The sequence below is a fragment of the Aethalodelphis obliquidens genome, unplaced genomic scaffold, assembly GCF_003676395.1.
Source record: "Aethalodelphis obliquidens isolate GAN/ISIS:26980383/991018 unplaced genomic scaffold, ASM367639v1 scaffold19, whole genome shotgun sequence".
Lineage (NCBI taxonomy): Eukaryota > Metazoa > Chordata > Mammalia > Artiodactyla > Delphinidae > Aethalodelphis > Aethalodelphis obliquidens.
Window position 1 is genome coordinate 29250587 of NW_020837963.1, and position 16552 is coordinate 29267138.

The 16552-nt window shown below is 56.0% G+C and overlaps 1 protein-coding gene across 1 annotated transcript in view; it reads left to right on the plus strand.

The window, feature by feature from the left end:
* Window positions 1-5940: 5940 nt before the first annotated feature.
* The window catches only part of KCNG2 (potassium voltage-gated channel modifier subfamily G member 2), a 33083-nt gene continuing 22471 nt past the window's right edge, over window positions 5941-16552 (plus strand). The window contains exons 1-2 of the mRNA XM_027118828.1: window positions 5941-6207; window positions 6270-6867. Of these exons, the coding sequence (XP_026974629.1) occupies window positions 6008-6207; window positions 6270-6867 (798 nt within the window). The 5' untranslated portion in view covers window positions 5941-6007. The remainder of the gene's footprint in view (window positions 6208-6269; window positions 6868-16552) is intronic.

Below are 16552 nucleotides of genomic sequence, written 5' to 3' on the forward strand. Positions count from 1 at the left end.
ACCACCTTTCACGGGGGATAATTTCCTAGCTTTGAGTTTCAGAGACAAAAGTTTCAACCTCAAATCCGTTGTGCAGGTAGGCTTTTCAACACATATTCTTGTAGAGCCAGGCAGAGAAATCTTGTAATCCTCCTATCCCATAGGCAGATTTTGTTCTAGTTTACCCTTTCACTAGGGTGTAAGGACAACCATCAGTGCTTCCTGTAGGATTAGTTCAAACCCTCCACCTCCTGTCATGATGGTTTACCAGTTTACTATCTATCAGAAATGAACACGTCCGAGAGACCCCACATCCTTGGCAATAAAGTGTGTCATCAAACCTTCCCACCTTACAACGTAGTAATTTGAGATGCTTATTTTTGCTATTAGAAATGAACTGGAGGGACTTCCCTGGTGGTCCAGGGGTCAAGAATCCACCTTCCAATGCAGGGGACGCGGGTTCGATCCCTGGTCAGGGAACTAAGATCCCACATGCCGTGGAGCAACTAAGCCCACGCGCCGCAACTACTGAGCCTGCGCTCCTCAACTAGAGAGAGAGAAAACCCATGCGCCACAACTAGACAGCCCGTGCGCCACAACAAAGCCCTCTTGCCACAACGAAAGATCCTGCATGCCGCAACTAACCCCCGAGGCAGCCAAATAAATTAATAAATTAAAAAAAAAAAGAAATGAACTGGAGCATCTTTTCATATATTTAAAGTCTGTGTTTTCCCTTTACTGTAAACTCTGTGACAATCTGCCCATTTTTTCTATCGAGCTGTCCGTTTTTTTCTTAAAAGCCACGGCACTTGAATGCCTCTTATGCCCCACACAGCGGATAGGGACGCACTTCAGGGCTCTCAGCAGAGAGAACGTGACTTAACAACACTTAGTAACACGTAAGCTATGTTTATGTTTGTAAATGTATATTCCGGGGAAGAAAACCCTCTACAGGAAAGCTGTAGGGTCTGGCTGATTCCCCAGTTACTTTAATGATCGGTCATCCCTGCCTACAAAGAACTCGGAGCACACATTTGACGTGGCTACAAAGGGACTTGATTGACCTGTGCTACGGATTTGTCACTGGCTGCACGGGGACAGGAAGACGTGGAGGACCCCAGCCTAGCGCAGGCAAGGTGGGCTTTCCCACTCCATACTTGTCTCTGCCCCTCACGGTATTCCAGGCAGAAGCTGGTTCTGACAGTTACGGGAAAAGGACGTGAGGTCACGTGGCGCTTTCCCTCGGGCACACCTCGGCCTCAGCCCAGAAACTTGTGAGCCTGCCCTGGAGGCTCCATCCTCCCCGGTGGCCTCGCACGGCTCCAGAGAGTGGGGCGCCTCCCGTGAGGACCCCCGCCTGCCTCCTGGGCAGATGCTGAGTCCTCCTCCGAGCTGCCTGGGAAGGAGGTCGGCTGTGAGCCGCTGGCATCCTTGATGTGGAACTCGAGCCGCTGTCCCTGGGTCCTCGATGAGAAGCGGCAGTTGGGGGATCTCTGCAACAAGTTTCCGCGACCTAAACAACTGACTGCGTTTGAGGAAAGTAGGATCTTCCTCCTCAGCATTACCTCCTCAGATTTCCCCAACCTCCTGCCGGGTCGGCGAGCCTGCAAAGCCCTCGGGGCAGCCTCTCCTCTGAGCAGAGCCAGCCTCGCAGCGTTGGAAGTGCCTGTCGTCCTCGCGCCCCCGGCTCCGCCCCCCACCCCCACCGCCATGAGCTCCAGCATCACGTGTCTAGCACCAGCCGACGTTACTGACATTTGCTGCATGAAACGCCGACCCCGAGGCGTCAGCAACACAGCTGAGCCCGGAGCGCCTTCGCCCTCAAATCCTGCAGTGACTGGGCAGGCACGCTGGCTCTCTCCCCACGGCCCCTTCTATTTGGTTTTCTCCCCCTCCCAAATCCCAGGGTCAGTGAGGCATCCGGGCTGCATGCCGAACACCCCTTGGGTGCCCCCCGCTTTACGGTTCGTGAGTCGCCCTGGTGGTAGGTTTGCCTGGCAGTGGTTAGAGCAGCAAATCCTTAACAACAACGAAAGGTCTTGATTTTGGCCGTTGAAGCAGTGGTTCTCGGGCTTTAGCGCACTACACCTGCTCATTGACATGCACAGAACCGGATGTCAATTTTTTTTTTTGATTGAAATGATAATGTCCATTTTAATGTGTACAATTCAGTGTTTCTAGTATTTTAACCCTCACCACTACCTAATGCCAGAGCATCCTCATGACCACAAAAAGAAACCCCGTCACCATTAGTTGGTCACCCCCCCACCCCAGCCCCCAGCCCCCGGCAACCACTAACCTACCTTCTGTCTCTGCAGATCTGCCTGCTCTGGACAGCTCCTTTCTGTCCGGCCTCTTCCACTTACACCATGTTCTCAACCTCCATCCGTGCTGTGTCCTGTGTCCGCACTTCATTCCTTTTTGTGGTTGATGGTGTCCCGGTATGTAGATGGAGCACGTTTACGTATCCATTGGTCAGCTGATGGACCGTTGTGTTGTTCCCACATTTTGGCTGCTGTGAATGTTCACGTACACGTTTTTGCGTGAACCTAGGCTTTCATTTCTCTTGGAGTAACACTGCTGGATCCCATGGTAAGTCTATGTTTAACTTTTTGAGGAACTTCCCAGCTGTTCTCCACAGCAGCTGCACTATTTCACATTCCCACCAGCAGCGGACGGGGGTCCTGAGTTCTCCACGCCCTTGCCGACACTCCTTTTTCCATTTGTTTGGTCGCAGCCGAGCTAATGGACGTAAAGTGGTACCAAGTCATTTTGATTGGCGTTTTCCTGATGACCGATCACACTGAGCATCTTTTCAAGTGTCTATTAGCCATTTTTGTATCTTTTCTGGAGAAGTCCTTCAAATCCTTTGCCCACGTTTTAATTGGGTTGTTTGTCTTTTTGTTTTTGAGTTGTAGGAGCTCTTTATATATTCTGGACACTAGACCCTTATCAGATATATGATTTGTAAATTTTTTCTCATCCCATGAGCTATCATTTCATTTTCTTGATAAGGTCCTTTAATGCACAAAAGAGTTTAAGTATGACAAAGCCCAGTTTATTTATTTTTCTTTTGTTCCTTATGCTTCTGTTGTAGTTCAGAAACCATTGCCTACTCCAAGGCCGTGAAGATTTACTCCTGTGTTCTTCTAATCAGATTCTTCCGCTCCCCAGGGTTTGTTGTAATTGCTGTTGTTTGTTTGACTTTTCTGGACGAATTAGGCAAAGTCTGTATGTTTTTGTCTTGTGTGGCCACTGATATCTCTGTCCCATTAGCTTAATGGTCAGCAAGTGACTGGACAGAGATTCTCACATGCCTGGAACAAAAACAAAAACAAACCAGTCTTTGCAGACGGGCCCTGTGTGTCAGGGCACCCTCAACACCCAGCAGGCCTGTCCCTTGCCTCCCCCTTTCGCCTCCTGCTTGTGCAGAGCTGCAGGTCCGCTGGGGGCGGGGCGCGGGGAGAGTGTAGGGCCTTCTCAGGTCTCTCCCGAGCGCGCACATGGCCCCAGGCGCGTGAGCAGCATTCTAGATTTCCAGCAGTGTGTTGGAGCATTTCCAAAGCGTCTCACTCCCCAGCCTCTTCTCCCAAGCTTTCTGGTTAGTCTATTTTTTGCCCCAACAATAATATTCATCCGTTGCCTCAGCAAACATTTTCGTGTAAGTGATTTCCACAAACTGCCCGGGGGGCCACTTCAGCCCTGGGAGAGTCCCGAGTGAGGGGAGGTACAGGCAAGCCTTCTGACGGGCCTTTCGCGGGAGCCACCAGAAGGGTCCAAATAGTTATGGTTCCTCCTGAATCGGGTCCACTCTCCTCTTCCAGTGCCAGTCCTGGTACCAGGAACGCAGGCTGTCATCTTCAAGGCGAATGCTGAACTGGAAGCAGGTTAAATAAAATGCTAAGAGCTCACTTTTCTTCTTTGCGGTGCGCGGGCCTCTCGCTGCTGTGGCCTCTCCCGCTGCGGAGCACAGGCTCTGGACGCGCAGGCTCAGCGGCCATGGCTCACAGGCCCAGCCGCTCTGTGGCATGTGGGATCCTCTTGGACCGGGGCACGAACCCGCGTCCCCCGCATCAGCAGGCGGACTCTCAACCACTGCGCCACCAGGGAAGCCCTCAGCTGTTTTTACTCAAGTGTTCCCCTGGCTGCTGCTACCCTTTGGTTACTGTCCAGAGTTCCAAAAAAAGTTGATTCTGATGGTTTTTGCCGGTTTTCTCATTGCTTTAATGGGGGGATATTTGGGGGTCCTTACTGTGCAGTTTTCCAGTCCCTCAGAATTTTAAGTGTAGAGCCAGGAATATACTTTTTTTTGCAGGTTCTTTTGATAATTTTGGTGCTGTTGGCCCTCAGTCTACACTTTGAGAACCAAACTGGAACTGTCCCTCCCCTGCAGATTACTGCCTAGCCAATGTCTAAGATATACTCCCTGGTAAATGGGACTTTTGGAGTTTATGTCCCCGGATTGGTATTTGCCTGTTTTCTCTGCTCTGTCACTGTTGCCACGGTGCAGAGAAGTGCGTGGTGCCCCGTTGTGTTAACACATCAAGGGGGGCCATCCTGAGCAGGATTTGGAGGAACAGAACCGCCCTCCAGCGGCGTGGAAAAGAACCCACGGGAGTCTCTGCAAAGGACACAGTCATCAGTGTTACTTATGGACCCTTTTTGATGTGGTTCCTGAGTCAGGGACCCTGTTTCCAAACAGATACATAGACGTTAAGGGGTGACCCAGCTCTGGGCAGAGGAAGGAATGCCAGGTGCAATTGTGGGTAAATACGCCACAAAACTTTAAATGTCCACATTCAGGACAAAAATGATTTTGTCTCAGTAACATATTTCGTGACACGTCCTTTTAACAAGTGCCGAGTAAACCGACACGTTTAGGAATTCTGGGTGCTGGTCTGGGCACAAGCTACGATGAGATACTCATTAAGAAGAATATGATTTCTTTTGTGAGTTTCTTGAACCCTGGTCAAAGAATAAAACAAGTAATCATTCCTATAAGAAACTCACCTGGAATCTTACCTCTGCCCAAGCATTCTTGAGAAGGCATCCGACAACGAATGCCAAAGTGTACGTGCCCACCAGCTAGTGTGGGTGACCCACGTTCAAAATATTGTAAAGGGGACCCGGGCTAGCAATCCCCACACTACAGAGATAGTTCCCTCCCTTATGTTTGGAGCTGTGAGCTTCATTAAGCTTTGAGGCCACAGACCCCTTGAGAATCTGAGGATCCTCTACGAGAAACACGTGTGCACAGGCAAGTTTGCGTCTAATTTTAGGCTCAGAGACCCCTGAAGGATTCCCATGAACCTCTGGCTTAGAGAATCAAGGCAACCGAAGCATCGTGAGCTTCTCTACATCAGCGCCTCCCAAACCCAGCTGTGCAGCAGAATTATCTGGAAGCTTTTAAAAAGCAAGACAAACCTGTTTTTATTAGGGACGTTTGTAAATGTATGTAAAAGCAGAGAGAAAGTATAATGGCCCCAGTGTTCCCATCACCGGGCTCCAGCAGCAGGTGAAGTGTTTTGTCTGCACACCACCTTGAGAAAGATGTGCTTAATGAGGACCCAGACCTCATTTCACGTGAATACCTCACTGTGGGCCTCTAAGGGGCCGAAACGCCCTGTTTTTCACGAGTGCAGTACTCGTCTCATGCCTTTAAGAAGGCTTTAAAACCATAGGTAGTGCTGGGATTTTCTTATTTACTCTTACGTGTCTCTTTATAGTTGGTTCCCTCTAATCCGAATCCGAACAACGTCCACAGGCTGCTCCGGCAGCTTGGCTGACGCTTCTGAAGGATCAGTACATCCGTAGCAGCCCCCTCCCCCGGCCGGAAACCCCCCAGGTCTGGCCTTGCCATCATCTCCTGAGGCAGCATCTCCAGGGCGGCCCGCCCTCCTCCCTCGTGCTGCCCCGCGTTGGCCGCGTCCCTAGTCTCCAGGCAAGAAATGAAGGCGGGTCCCTTGTTAAGCGGGGCCTGCTGGAAAGCTGAGGGGCGGGCTCCTGGGACCACCTGCAGGCGTCAGGGATGCAGGAGAGAAGAACCCAGCGGCCGGGCCGATGGAGCTCTTGGTTTGGTTCGCTCCCAAAGCCCCAAGGTCATGCGTGGACGCGGGTGTCCCAGAGCTCCCGGCCTGTCTACGGCCTAACGCGCGCTCCCTTCCTTCGCAGGCCCAGCCTCCGGACCCTGGTGTGGCGCATGGAGCCATGGCCCTGCTCCCCGGGCCCGCGGAGCCCCCGGGCCCCGAGCCCCCGGTTGGCGGCGGCGGCGGTGGCAGCGGCAGCGGCAGCGTTGGCGGGGCCCGCGCCCGGCACGTCATCATCAACGTGGGCGGCTGCAGGGTGCGCCTGGCCTGGGCCGCGCTGGCCCGCTGTCCCCTGGCGCGCCTCGAGCGCCTCCGCGCCTGCCGCGGCCACGACGAGCTGCTGCGCGTGTGCGACGACTACGACGTGAGCCGCGACGAGTTCTTCTTCGACCGCAGCCCGTGCGCCTTCCGCGCCATCGTGGCGCTGCTGCGCGCCGGGAAGCTGCGGCTGCTGCGCGGCGCGTGCGCCCTGGCCTTCCGCGACGAGCTGGCCTACTGGGGCATCGACGAGGCGCGCCTGGAGCGCTGCTGCCTGCGCCGCCTGCGCCGCCGCGAGGAGGAGGCCGCCGAGGCGCGCGCGGGGCCGGCGGAGCGCGGGGGCCCCGGCAGCCCGGCCTGCGTCCCTGGGTCCGGCGGCGGGCGGCTGGCGCGCGGCCGGCGGCGCCTGCGCGACGTGCTGGACGACCCGCGCTCGGGCCCGGCCGGCAAGCTCTTCGCCTGCGTGTCCGTGGCCTTCGTGGCCGTCACGGCGGTCGGCCTCTGCCTCAGCACCATGCCCGACATCCGCGCCGAGGAGGAGAGGGTGAGCGCGGGGCCGGGATGACTGGGCCGGGCAGGGCTGGGGGCGGCCGGGACGGAACTGGGGAGGGGCGGCGGCAGCTGGGCCGTGGGGCGCCCGCTGGGTGGTGGTCTTAGGCACCGCGATCCCGTTGGTCGCTGAAACTGCAGGCCCTGGGCCCCCCTGCACCCGCCCAGGGCAGGTTTGCTGGGAGTGAGCCCCCGGCGCGGCTGCCCCATCAGGCCGCCCATTGCGGTGCCAGCAGAGGCTCCAAATTCCAGCCGATTTCAGGAACTCGGCGAGGCCTTCTCGCTCAACCGCTCTGACGGCCAGGCCTTGAGGCTTGGACAGCTTGGAGTTAAAACACCCAGGCTAGAGAGCGCTGTGCTCTAAACTCAAGTCCCGTCGTCCTGGACCACAGGGACAGGACCTCTGAATTCTTCCAGGCGCCCAGCTCTGGCACACCCAGGGCCGGCTTTGTGGAGGTGCTGGGGCTCCTTTCTGAGCGGACAGTAGACTTCCTGCCCCCTCTGTTGTCCCGTGAGGCAGCGGGCAGAAGTGTCATCCTGGGATCAGGATGTCACCCAGAGCTCAGCAGCGTTTGTGTGATGCGCACACTGCGGAATGTCTCGGAAACACTCGGGGAAGGCCTGAGTGGGTGTCGTCCGGGTCGGGCTTAGACGAGAGGAGGTGCTGCAGTATTTGAAGGATGTGGCTTCGTGTTGCCCTCAAAGCATTGCCTGTGTTTTCTCACGGGGTGGCAGGGGCGTCCTGCCTTAACCTCCCCAGCTCCAGCTTCCAGGGGTGGCAGAGGCTCGGACTTGGACCCCACGGCCCCAGGCAGAGCAGGGCAGAGCTCATGTCAGCCTCTCAGTGAGAGCCCCTCTGCAGTCCGGGGTAGAGCCCGAGCTCCCTGCCGTCAGCTCATTATTCAGAGACACAGAGCTCTGTTCTGGAACATTAGCTGTGAGCGGTCTTGACCATGAGCCTGGTGATCCTGACTGCAGATTAGATTTAAATGTAAATTTTAGGAAATTGGTTTGGCTTCTCCTTCATCGTGTGGGTGTCTGACTCCTGAGCTGTCATTTCCAGTTGTCTTAACCAGGCCCCAGCTGGGGATTCTGCTTGTAAAGACACTCGACGTGTTTGGACTTCCTCAGTAGCAGTAACTCCATACAACCCGAGGAGGGAAATCACTTACACAGGGATCAGGGAACAGAAGTTAGGGCTGTGCCAACCAATGACAGCGTCACCGAAGGTCGAGCTGACCCTGAGAATCCTCTAGGCATCATCTGGTCCCCACGTCACCCACCATTCACGTCCGTCACCCACCTCTTCCCCATTTCCAGAAACACTGCTTCACACCACCCAGGTGCTCTCACCAAATCAGTCGTCAGATTAGGAAGTAAAGACCCCAGTGTTGGTGAGCACGTGGTGAGTGTGGCCATGTGCTTGTGATGGGTGCTTACGAAGCCCCGGCCCACTGCACACAGTAGGTGCTGTCACTGCCACAGGAAGGAAGAAGTTTTATGTTTCATCAACTGTGTGTGTGTGGTAAAAAAAACCCCATAAAATTCACCGTCTTCGCCATTTTTATGTGCAGTTCAGTGGCGTTAATACATTCACAGTGTTGTGCAACCATCACCACCCTCTGTCCCTAGAAATCTTTCATCTTCCCAAACTGAAGCTTTGTCCCCATTAAACACTAACTCCAGCCCCTGGAACCCAGCCTGTACCTTCTGCCTCTGTGAATTCAGCTACTTCAGGGACTCATTTAAGTGGAATCCCACAGGCAGCATCTTGCTGTGACTGTCTTGTTTCACTGAGCACAGTGTCCTCTGGGTTCATCCGTGATGCAGCAGGTGTCAGACCCTTTCCTGTTTAGGGGCTGAGTACCACTCCCGCGCATGTATCGCCTCACCTTGTTCATCCGTCATCCGCCCGTGGACACTTGGGTCGCTTCCTCCTTTTGCTGTTGGGAATAACGCTGCTGTGGACACGGCACAAACGTCTGGTGAGTCCCTGCCCTCGGTTCTTTGGGGTTTATCCCAGGAGTGCACTAGCTGGATTCTGTGGTGATTCTGTTTACTTTTGCGGGGAGCCTCCCTGCTGTCCCCTGCAGCTGCACCCTTGACGGTCCGACCACGGAAGTTTCCAGGCATGAGGCATCAGGGATGGAGGGCATGGAATCCTTCATTATTTTCTTGTTTGTTGGGGTTTTTCCAGTAGAAAATTTTATTTTATTTTATTTACTTATTTATTGGCTGTATTGGGTCTTTGTTGCTACACATGGACTTTCTGTAGTTGCCGCGAGCAGGGGCTACTCTTCATTGCGGTGCGCAGGCTTCTCATTGCGGTGGCTTCTCTTGTAGTGCAGCACAGGCTCTAGAGCGCAGGCTCAGTAGTTGTGGTTCGTGGGCTCTAGAGCGCAGGCTCAGTAGTTGTGGCGCATGGGCTTAGTTGCTCTGCGGCATGTGGGATCTTCCCGGACCAGGGATCGAACCTGTGTCTCCTGCATTGGCAGGCGGATTCTTAACCAGTGCGCCACCAGGGAAGCCCTCCAGTAGAATTTAGCTTGAAAGTCGCAAGGCTGAAGTATTATCTCTGTGTGATCTCTGATTTTAATTAAGTGGCTAAAGAACTTCTTTGTGAGATTTCAGGTCTTCTCTTGAAGGCTCCAGAAAGCATCCTCTGAGAGGCACAGCACCGACAGCTCCGTGGGCCTGAGGTCCTCATCCTCCATCAGTGACAAGCAGGGACGCTTCCCCAGCGCGCCCACATTCTAGTTAGCACTCCAGTTAAATGCACCCAATTCCCTCCTGAAAAATGATCTTGGGGGAGCAGGGAGTGTCATGAAGACTCAGGGGTGAGCTGGCGCGGCTCCCTTTTCATCAGTCTGTCTGGTGACATCTCTTGTCATCTCTGGCAGCATTGGCATCGGTGGTTATTTTTGTGTGTAGGTGCAGAAAAGCATCAAGGGAGAAAAAAGATTATTATCTTCCATTATTCAGGGACTCAGAGGAAAGTTGATTCCTGCTGCCGATCCATGAAATACCCCTTGAGTGGCCAGGCCCCCGCCTGGGCTGGAAGGAGGCCCCCACTGCACAGAAATCCCAGCCCCCGGCTCCAGTGTGGCCGGGACGCAGCCTTTGGGCACAGGGACCAGCTCCCTTTGCCTTCTTGTCTCGGCCCCAGGACAGACTCTGCAGCCAGACGTCCAGGTCCCCTCTGGCTGGTGACGTGGCCTGAGCCCCAGGGTGGCTGGCAGAGCTGTGCAAAGTCCCTGTGCCCCCGAGGCCGCGCAGGCACCGTGTGCTTGTGGGTGGGCTCCCTGCGGTCCGCCCTCCCCTGGAATCCAGGCTCTTGCTGTCCAGCGCTGCCCCTGTGTCTCCTCGGTGCCCTGGTAGTCCCTGTGCCCGGTGGTGGCTCTGTCCAGAATTTGCTCTCACGCACTGTAACTGAGCGAGAGCTAGGTCTCCGCTTTTCACGGTTTACAGGAAGAAGGATGGTAAGAGCATACCTGCGGGACGAATCTTGAGGACGTTTTGCCGAATGAAACAAGCCAGCTGACAGTTCAGTAGGACGAATCCTGTCTGATTCCACTCACATGAGGCACTTAGAGCCATCAGATCCATGGAGTCAGAGCGTGGACGGGCCGGGTGGGGGCCGCAGTGATCCGCAGGGCGCAGCCCGTCCCAAGTCAAAGCAGCTGGGGCTCCGGCGCGTCCGACCGACTCAGGAGGCCCCGAGGACCCTCGGCCAGGCGGGTCCCAGGACCCCCCCTCACGCTTAGCGAGAGCAGGGCAGCCCCCGGCCGAGCAGTCCCGGCATGGCTGCAGCAGGAAAGGCCACAGGGCCCACAGCCACACCGGGACTCCTTGCTGCCTCTTGCGCCCCCATCGAGGTGCGGGGGGGGCCCCGGGCAGAGCCGCCCCTCCGACTCCATGGCCGTTCGGTGTCCAGGTCAGCGCGCGGGTGGGGGCCGGGTCCCCAGGAGCGTCTGTGGGGCAGCCCAGGGCTGGGCTCGGCCTCGGGGTGGGACCCGCGGGACCCTTACGGCCCGTCCTCTGGCTCCTGCCGTTCTGAAGGTGACACGGTGAGCAGTTAGGCCTGCTCCTTGTTCGCGGTGGGGCCTTGACGGCTACGGCTCTGCCGTGGACTGCGTGTGTCCCCTGCTGCCGTGAAATAAACCACCACGAACTGCCTCATGAAACGGCACGACTCGCCCTCGAGGTCCCGGTGGGACCCGGGCCTCACGTCCAGGGCTGGTTCCTGCGGAGGCTCCGGGGGGCCTGTCCCCTTCCCTCATCCCTCGGCCCCTCCCCTGTCCTCCCAGCACGTCACCTGGTTCTCCTCTCCCACCACCGTCCCCTCCTCGTGATGGGCTGGAAGGACCCTGTGATGACACTGGCCCCGTAAGCAGGATGCTCCCGGCTCCGGCCTCGCCATCATCCCACCCTCCATAGTCCCTTCTGCCATCAGAGGCGACGCAGCCGTGGGCCCGAGGACCAGGAAGTGGACGTCTTCCAGGCATTATGTGGCCGACCACCGTCATGAAAACACTCGAGGGTGAGACTCCTGCTGCGTGTCCCCAGGTCCCTGCCCCGGTCGGGGCCACGCCGGCGCTGCCCAGGGAGCTGTCTCCCTCCTGCACTGAGGTCTCAGCCAGGAGCCCCTTCCAGCGCTCAGCTCTGCCCTCGTGGACGCCTGTCCTCACCCTTCCGTGTCGTGTTCTTAACCTCAGGCCCAGCAGACGTAAGGATCCCGCCCCTGTCTGAGGGCTTCCGAGGGTTCGAAACCCCAGGTGACATCGGAGTTGTCCATGCAGAATCTCCAGGCCCGGACGCTGGTTTTGCTTTGGAGACGAAGACAGGTGTTTGCAGGGCGAGAAGCTGGCCAGCGGGAGAAACGGAGACCGCCACCCGGAAGCCCCGTGGAACGCACACCAGCCCTGAGTTATCTTAGCACAGCGTTCGCTGTGTGTCGGCAACAGCTCTTAGGAGCGTTGCTGTGGCGTCTCGGGTGTTCACCAGGTCAGGAGCACAAAGAAGGACCGGGGGCCCCCCCCCGCTGCTGCACCGGTGTCCCCCGCAGACGTCTGGGGCTGTGGCTGCTCTTGTCTCCGCCTGCAGGACCCAGGGGCAGGGGCTGGGGGCGTGCACGCGGGACCTGCTCTGTCCTGCCCCGGGAGGGCCCTGCGGCGTGGGCTCAGTCCCCAGCGTCTGGTCCACGGTGGGACCATCCATGCAGGAAGGAAAGGCTCCCTGGCAACCAGCGGGTCTCGTGACCAGGCCTCAGGGCTGTCTGCTCAACAGTCCCTCCTTGTCTGCAGAGATGAGATTAGTAACACCAAACCCCTGAACACCGTGGCCACAGCAAGTTACCGTGCCTCCTCTGACCCCAAGAGTGCGTTCTCAGCTAACGCACTGCCTGGCCTGGGAGAAACGATCACAGCGGTCAGCACCCCGAGATGCCCCCCGTCTCATCACCGGGCTGGACAGCCTCCCCTTGGCACGCGAGCAGAAGTTTTAATGCCAGGCTCAGAGGGAGAGGGAGGGGTCTGTGCCCCCCGACCCGGTGAGGTGAGGCGGGGGGCCAGTGCTGGAGGGACGCCCCCCAGCTCCTGCGGACGGCGAGGCAGCCCCAGCTCCAGGGCTGACCCCAGACCCCACCTACAAGTTGCTGTGGGAGCCCCAAGCCAGACAGGAGGCGAGGCCCCCGACCCGCTGCCTCAGGGGGCTCCAGTGGGCCTCTGGCCTCACTCCTAGGGTACTGGGGGCTCTGTGAAGGAGACAGAGCGTTTCTCCAGCCCTCCCCACCCCACCCCCCGCCGGGCACCACGCAGGCCCAGGGCCTGGGCACCAGGCCATGCCAGAGCCCACGATTGCTGCAGGATAATCCAACCTCCTGAGGCTGTGTCGGGCGTGGTTAGGTGACCACGGGGACAGGTCATCCCATCGGGGCCCTCCCCGTGCTGGAAGCCACCCCGTGGCGCCAGCCCAGCCATCAGATGCTGAGGACAGGCCTTTGGAACCGCTGGGAGGATGGGACAGGAGCCTTTGTTTCAGCAAACAGCTCGCAGATTCCTTCATGCGGTGGCGGCCGTCGTTGCCTGGAGACAGTGCAGAGCTTGGCGGCGTCAGGACGGGCTGTGAACCGGCCTGGGGGGAACAGCGCGTCCTCACGCAGGCTGCGCTCAGAGCCAGCACTTCCTTTCCACGGAGGCTGGTGTTTGGCTCGCGAGTCCATTTTTTCCTTTAAGCTCATGTGATTAAACCAAGACCCACATAATTAGTTATGGATTTCATGACTGGGGCTTCAAGTATTGAATTCACTAAGACATTTGGCAACAGCTTCGGAAGCTGGTGACAGAGCTTCTGCTGCGTGTGGGCACAGACACACACGTCGAGTTTGCCAGCCTGGAGCTGGGGTGAGAGCTTTGCTGCTTCCGACCTGTGTCAGGCAGGGTTCCCGGGAGAAACAAACGGAACCAGCGCAGCGGGCTGTCTCTCCTTGGTTCTCCCCTGTGGGACCCCTGGCCCACCGTGGTGTGTGGAAGCACGGCACCGTCTGGTCACAGGCTCACAGCTGGAGGGATTTTGCCTCCGATGATTCGGCCTGGAGTCCCCCACCACCCGCCCCCGGCCTGCCTCGGATGATGTCAGGCCTTAGACTCTGAAGTGATTTAGACTTTGGGGGCTGTTGGATGGAATGCAGGGGAGAAGGACATGAACTGGCGGCGGTGGGGTGCAGAGTGCTACCGGCTGAATGTCATGTCCCCCAGATTCACATGCTGAATCCTAACGCCCAGTGTGTCGGGGCCGGGAGGCCTCTGGGGGCGACGAGGTCATGAGGGTGGAGCCCTCGCGATGGGATTAGTGTCCCCGTAACAGTGACCGCAGAGCTCCCCTGCCCCTTCGCCATGTGAGGACACAGTGAGAAGGTGCGTCCACGTACCAGGAGCAGGTCCTCAGCAGACACCGATTCTGCCTGGACCCCACGCGTCTGGCTCCAGAGCTGCGAAGGATGAACATCTGTTGTTTCAGCCCCGGCAGCAGCACAAACGGACTGCGCCGGCGGCAAAGGAGCCCCTGAGCCTGGGGACCTGGGCTTCTTTCCAGCTCCTGGCACAGCGTCTCCCGTCTACGACGTGTAAGAATGCTGCATTTGGGCCGCTGCCACAGGGCCGGACCATGGGGCTCTCCCACCAGCATCCGCTGGGCACGGGGGCTGCACGTGACCTCCACCTCGTCCCAGGAGGCTCCGGTCCCCACCCAGCAGGGGAAGGTGGCTTCCCTGTGGAAACGCGGCCCGTGACCCTCTGTGTCCCATCGTCACACGCATGCGAACGGACTGGTGGTGCTGTCCTGACCTGGTGGCCACAGGGCCCAGTGGAGCTGAAAGGAAAAAGGAAGGATGGAAACCGGCCAGCAGCCTCTGCTGACACAGCCGCCCTGGGGCTGCAGGGAGCGCCCCTGTGACCCCAGGGCCCCCAGGGACTGAGCTGGGAACAGAGGCTCCCAGGACCACTGAAAACGGGTAATAGGTTTGGCTGGTTTATTTTCTTGTTTGCAAAGATCTGATCCAGGAACCACCAAAATGTGGTGGCAGATATTCTGCTTTGGCAGAACCTCATCTGAGAGCCAGACGTTCCTGGGCCAGGTGCTAACCCTGATCGTCGTTCTCTTCTGTAAAATGAGGGTGGTGGCTTCAGGGCTCCTGGGAAAGGCGAGGCTTCGGCCCCTCCCCCTGACGCGTCCCTTCTCCCCCCACCATGCCCCCACCACGCCACCCAGAACTGTAGTCCAAGGTCCCTAGCAGTCATTGGCCGCCACGCTGGAGGGACCACTGCCTGTTTTCAAGGGAGACCCTCTTACGAGGCTCTTAGAGGCACTGGAAACCGAGCCAGATGTGCCGGGGATAAACATGAAGCTCGGGACACTTTCCTCTACTTTCCATGTAAATTTGGCAGGAAAAACAGGGGATTTTTGTTTTGAATTTGTGCTTTAGTCTGCGGGGAAAAAAAGACTTGTGCTCAAATGCCTAGAATAGAAGCTACAAGACTCTTTTTTTTTTTTAAAGACAATTTTTTAGAGCAGTTTGAAGTTCACAGCAAAATTGAGAGGAAGGTACAGAGATTTCCCATATGCCCCCTGCACCACCACCCCCAGATGCACAGCCTCTCCCAGCATCAGCGTCCCCAGAGCGTGGACGTTTGTTACAAATGATGAACCTACGCCGACATGTCATAATCACTCAAAGCCCAGAGTTTACATGAGCGTCACTCTGGGTAGTGTACGTTCTGTGGGTTTGGACAAATGTGAAATGACATGAATCCGCCATAATAGCCTCACACAGAATCGTTCCACTGCCCTAAAAATCCCCTCTGCCCCCGCCGCCGTATTCATCCCTCCCTCCCCTTCCCCAGGCCCTGGCACCACTGATCTTTTTACTTTCTCCATAGTTTTGCCCTTTCCAGAATGTCCTATAGTTGAAATCCTCTTCAGATTGGCTTCTTTGACTTAGTAATATGCATTTAAGGTTTCTGCATATTTTTTTCGTGGCTTGGTAGCGCATTTCTTTTTGGCCTTGAATGATGTTCCATTGTCTGAATGCGCCATAGTTTATCCATTACTGAAGGACTGAAGGGCATCTTTTGGTCGCTTCCATTTGGCAGTTATGAATAAAGCTGCTCTACGCATCTCTGTGCAGGTTTTTGTGTGAACATGCGTTTTCGTTTCCTCTGGATAAATACCAAGGAGTGCGATTGCCGGATCGTCTGGTAAAACTATGTTTAGTTTTTTAAGGAAGCCCCAAAATGTCTTCCGAGGTGGCTGCACCATTTTTGCGTTCCCGCCAGCAGTGATGAGCGTTCCAGTGGCTCCACATCCTCGCCAGCCTTTCGTGCTGTCAGTGCTCTGGGTTTTGGCCATGCTAACAGGTGTGGAGCGGTGTCTCGTTGTTTTACCTTGCATTTCCCTGATGACATAGGATGTGGACCATCTTTTCACATGCTTATTTGCCATCTGTATGTTTTCTTTTTTTTTTTGAATTTTATTTTATTTATTTTTTACACAGCAGGTTCTTATTATTTATCTATTTTATACACATCAGTGTATACATGTCAATCCCAATCTCCCAATTCGTCCCACCCCCCCCCACCCCCGCCCCCGCCACTTTCCCCCCTTGGTGTCCATACGTTTGTTCTTTACATCTGTGTCTCTATTTCTGCCCTGCAAACCGGTTCATCTGTACCATTTTTCTAGGTTCCATATATATGCGTTAATATACGATATTTGATTTTCTCTTTCTGACCTACTTCACTCTGTATGACAGTCTCTAGATCCATCCATATCTGTACAAATGACCCAGTTTCATTCCTTTTTATGGCTGAGTGATATTCCATTGTCTATATGTACCCCAACTTCTTTATCCATTCGTCTGTCGATGGGCATTTAGGTTGCTTCCATGACCTGGCTATTGTAAATAGTGCTGCAATGAACATTGGGGTGCATGTGTCTTTTTGAATTATGGTTTTCTCTGGGTATGTACCCAGTAGTGGGATTGCTGGGTCATATGGCAATTCTATATTTAGTTTTTTAAAGAACCTCCATACTGTTCTCCATAGTGGCTGTATCAATTTACATTCCCACCAACAGTGCAAGAGGGTTCCTTTTCTCCACACCCTCTCCAGCATTTGTTGTTTGTA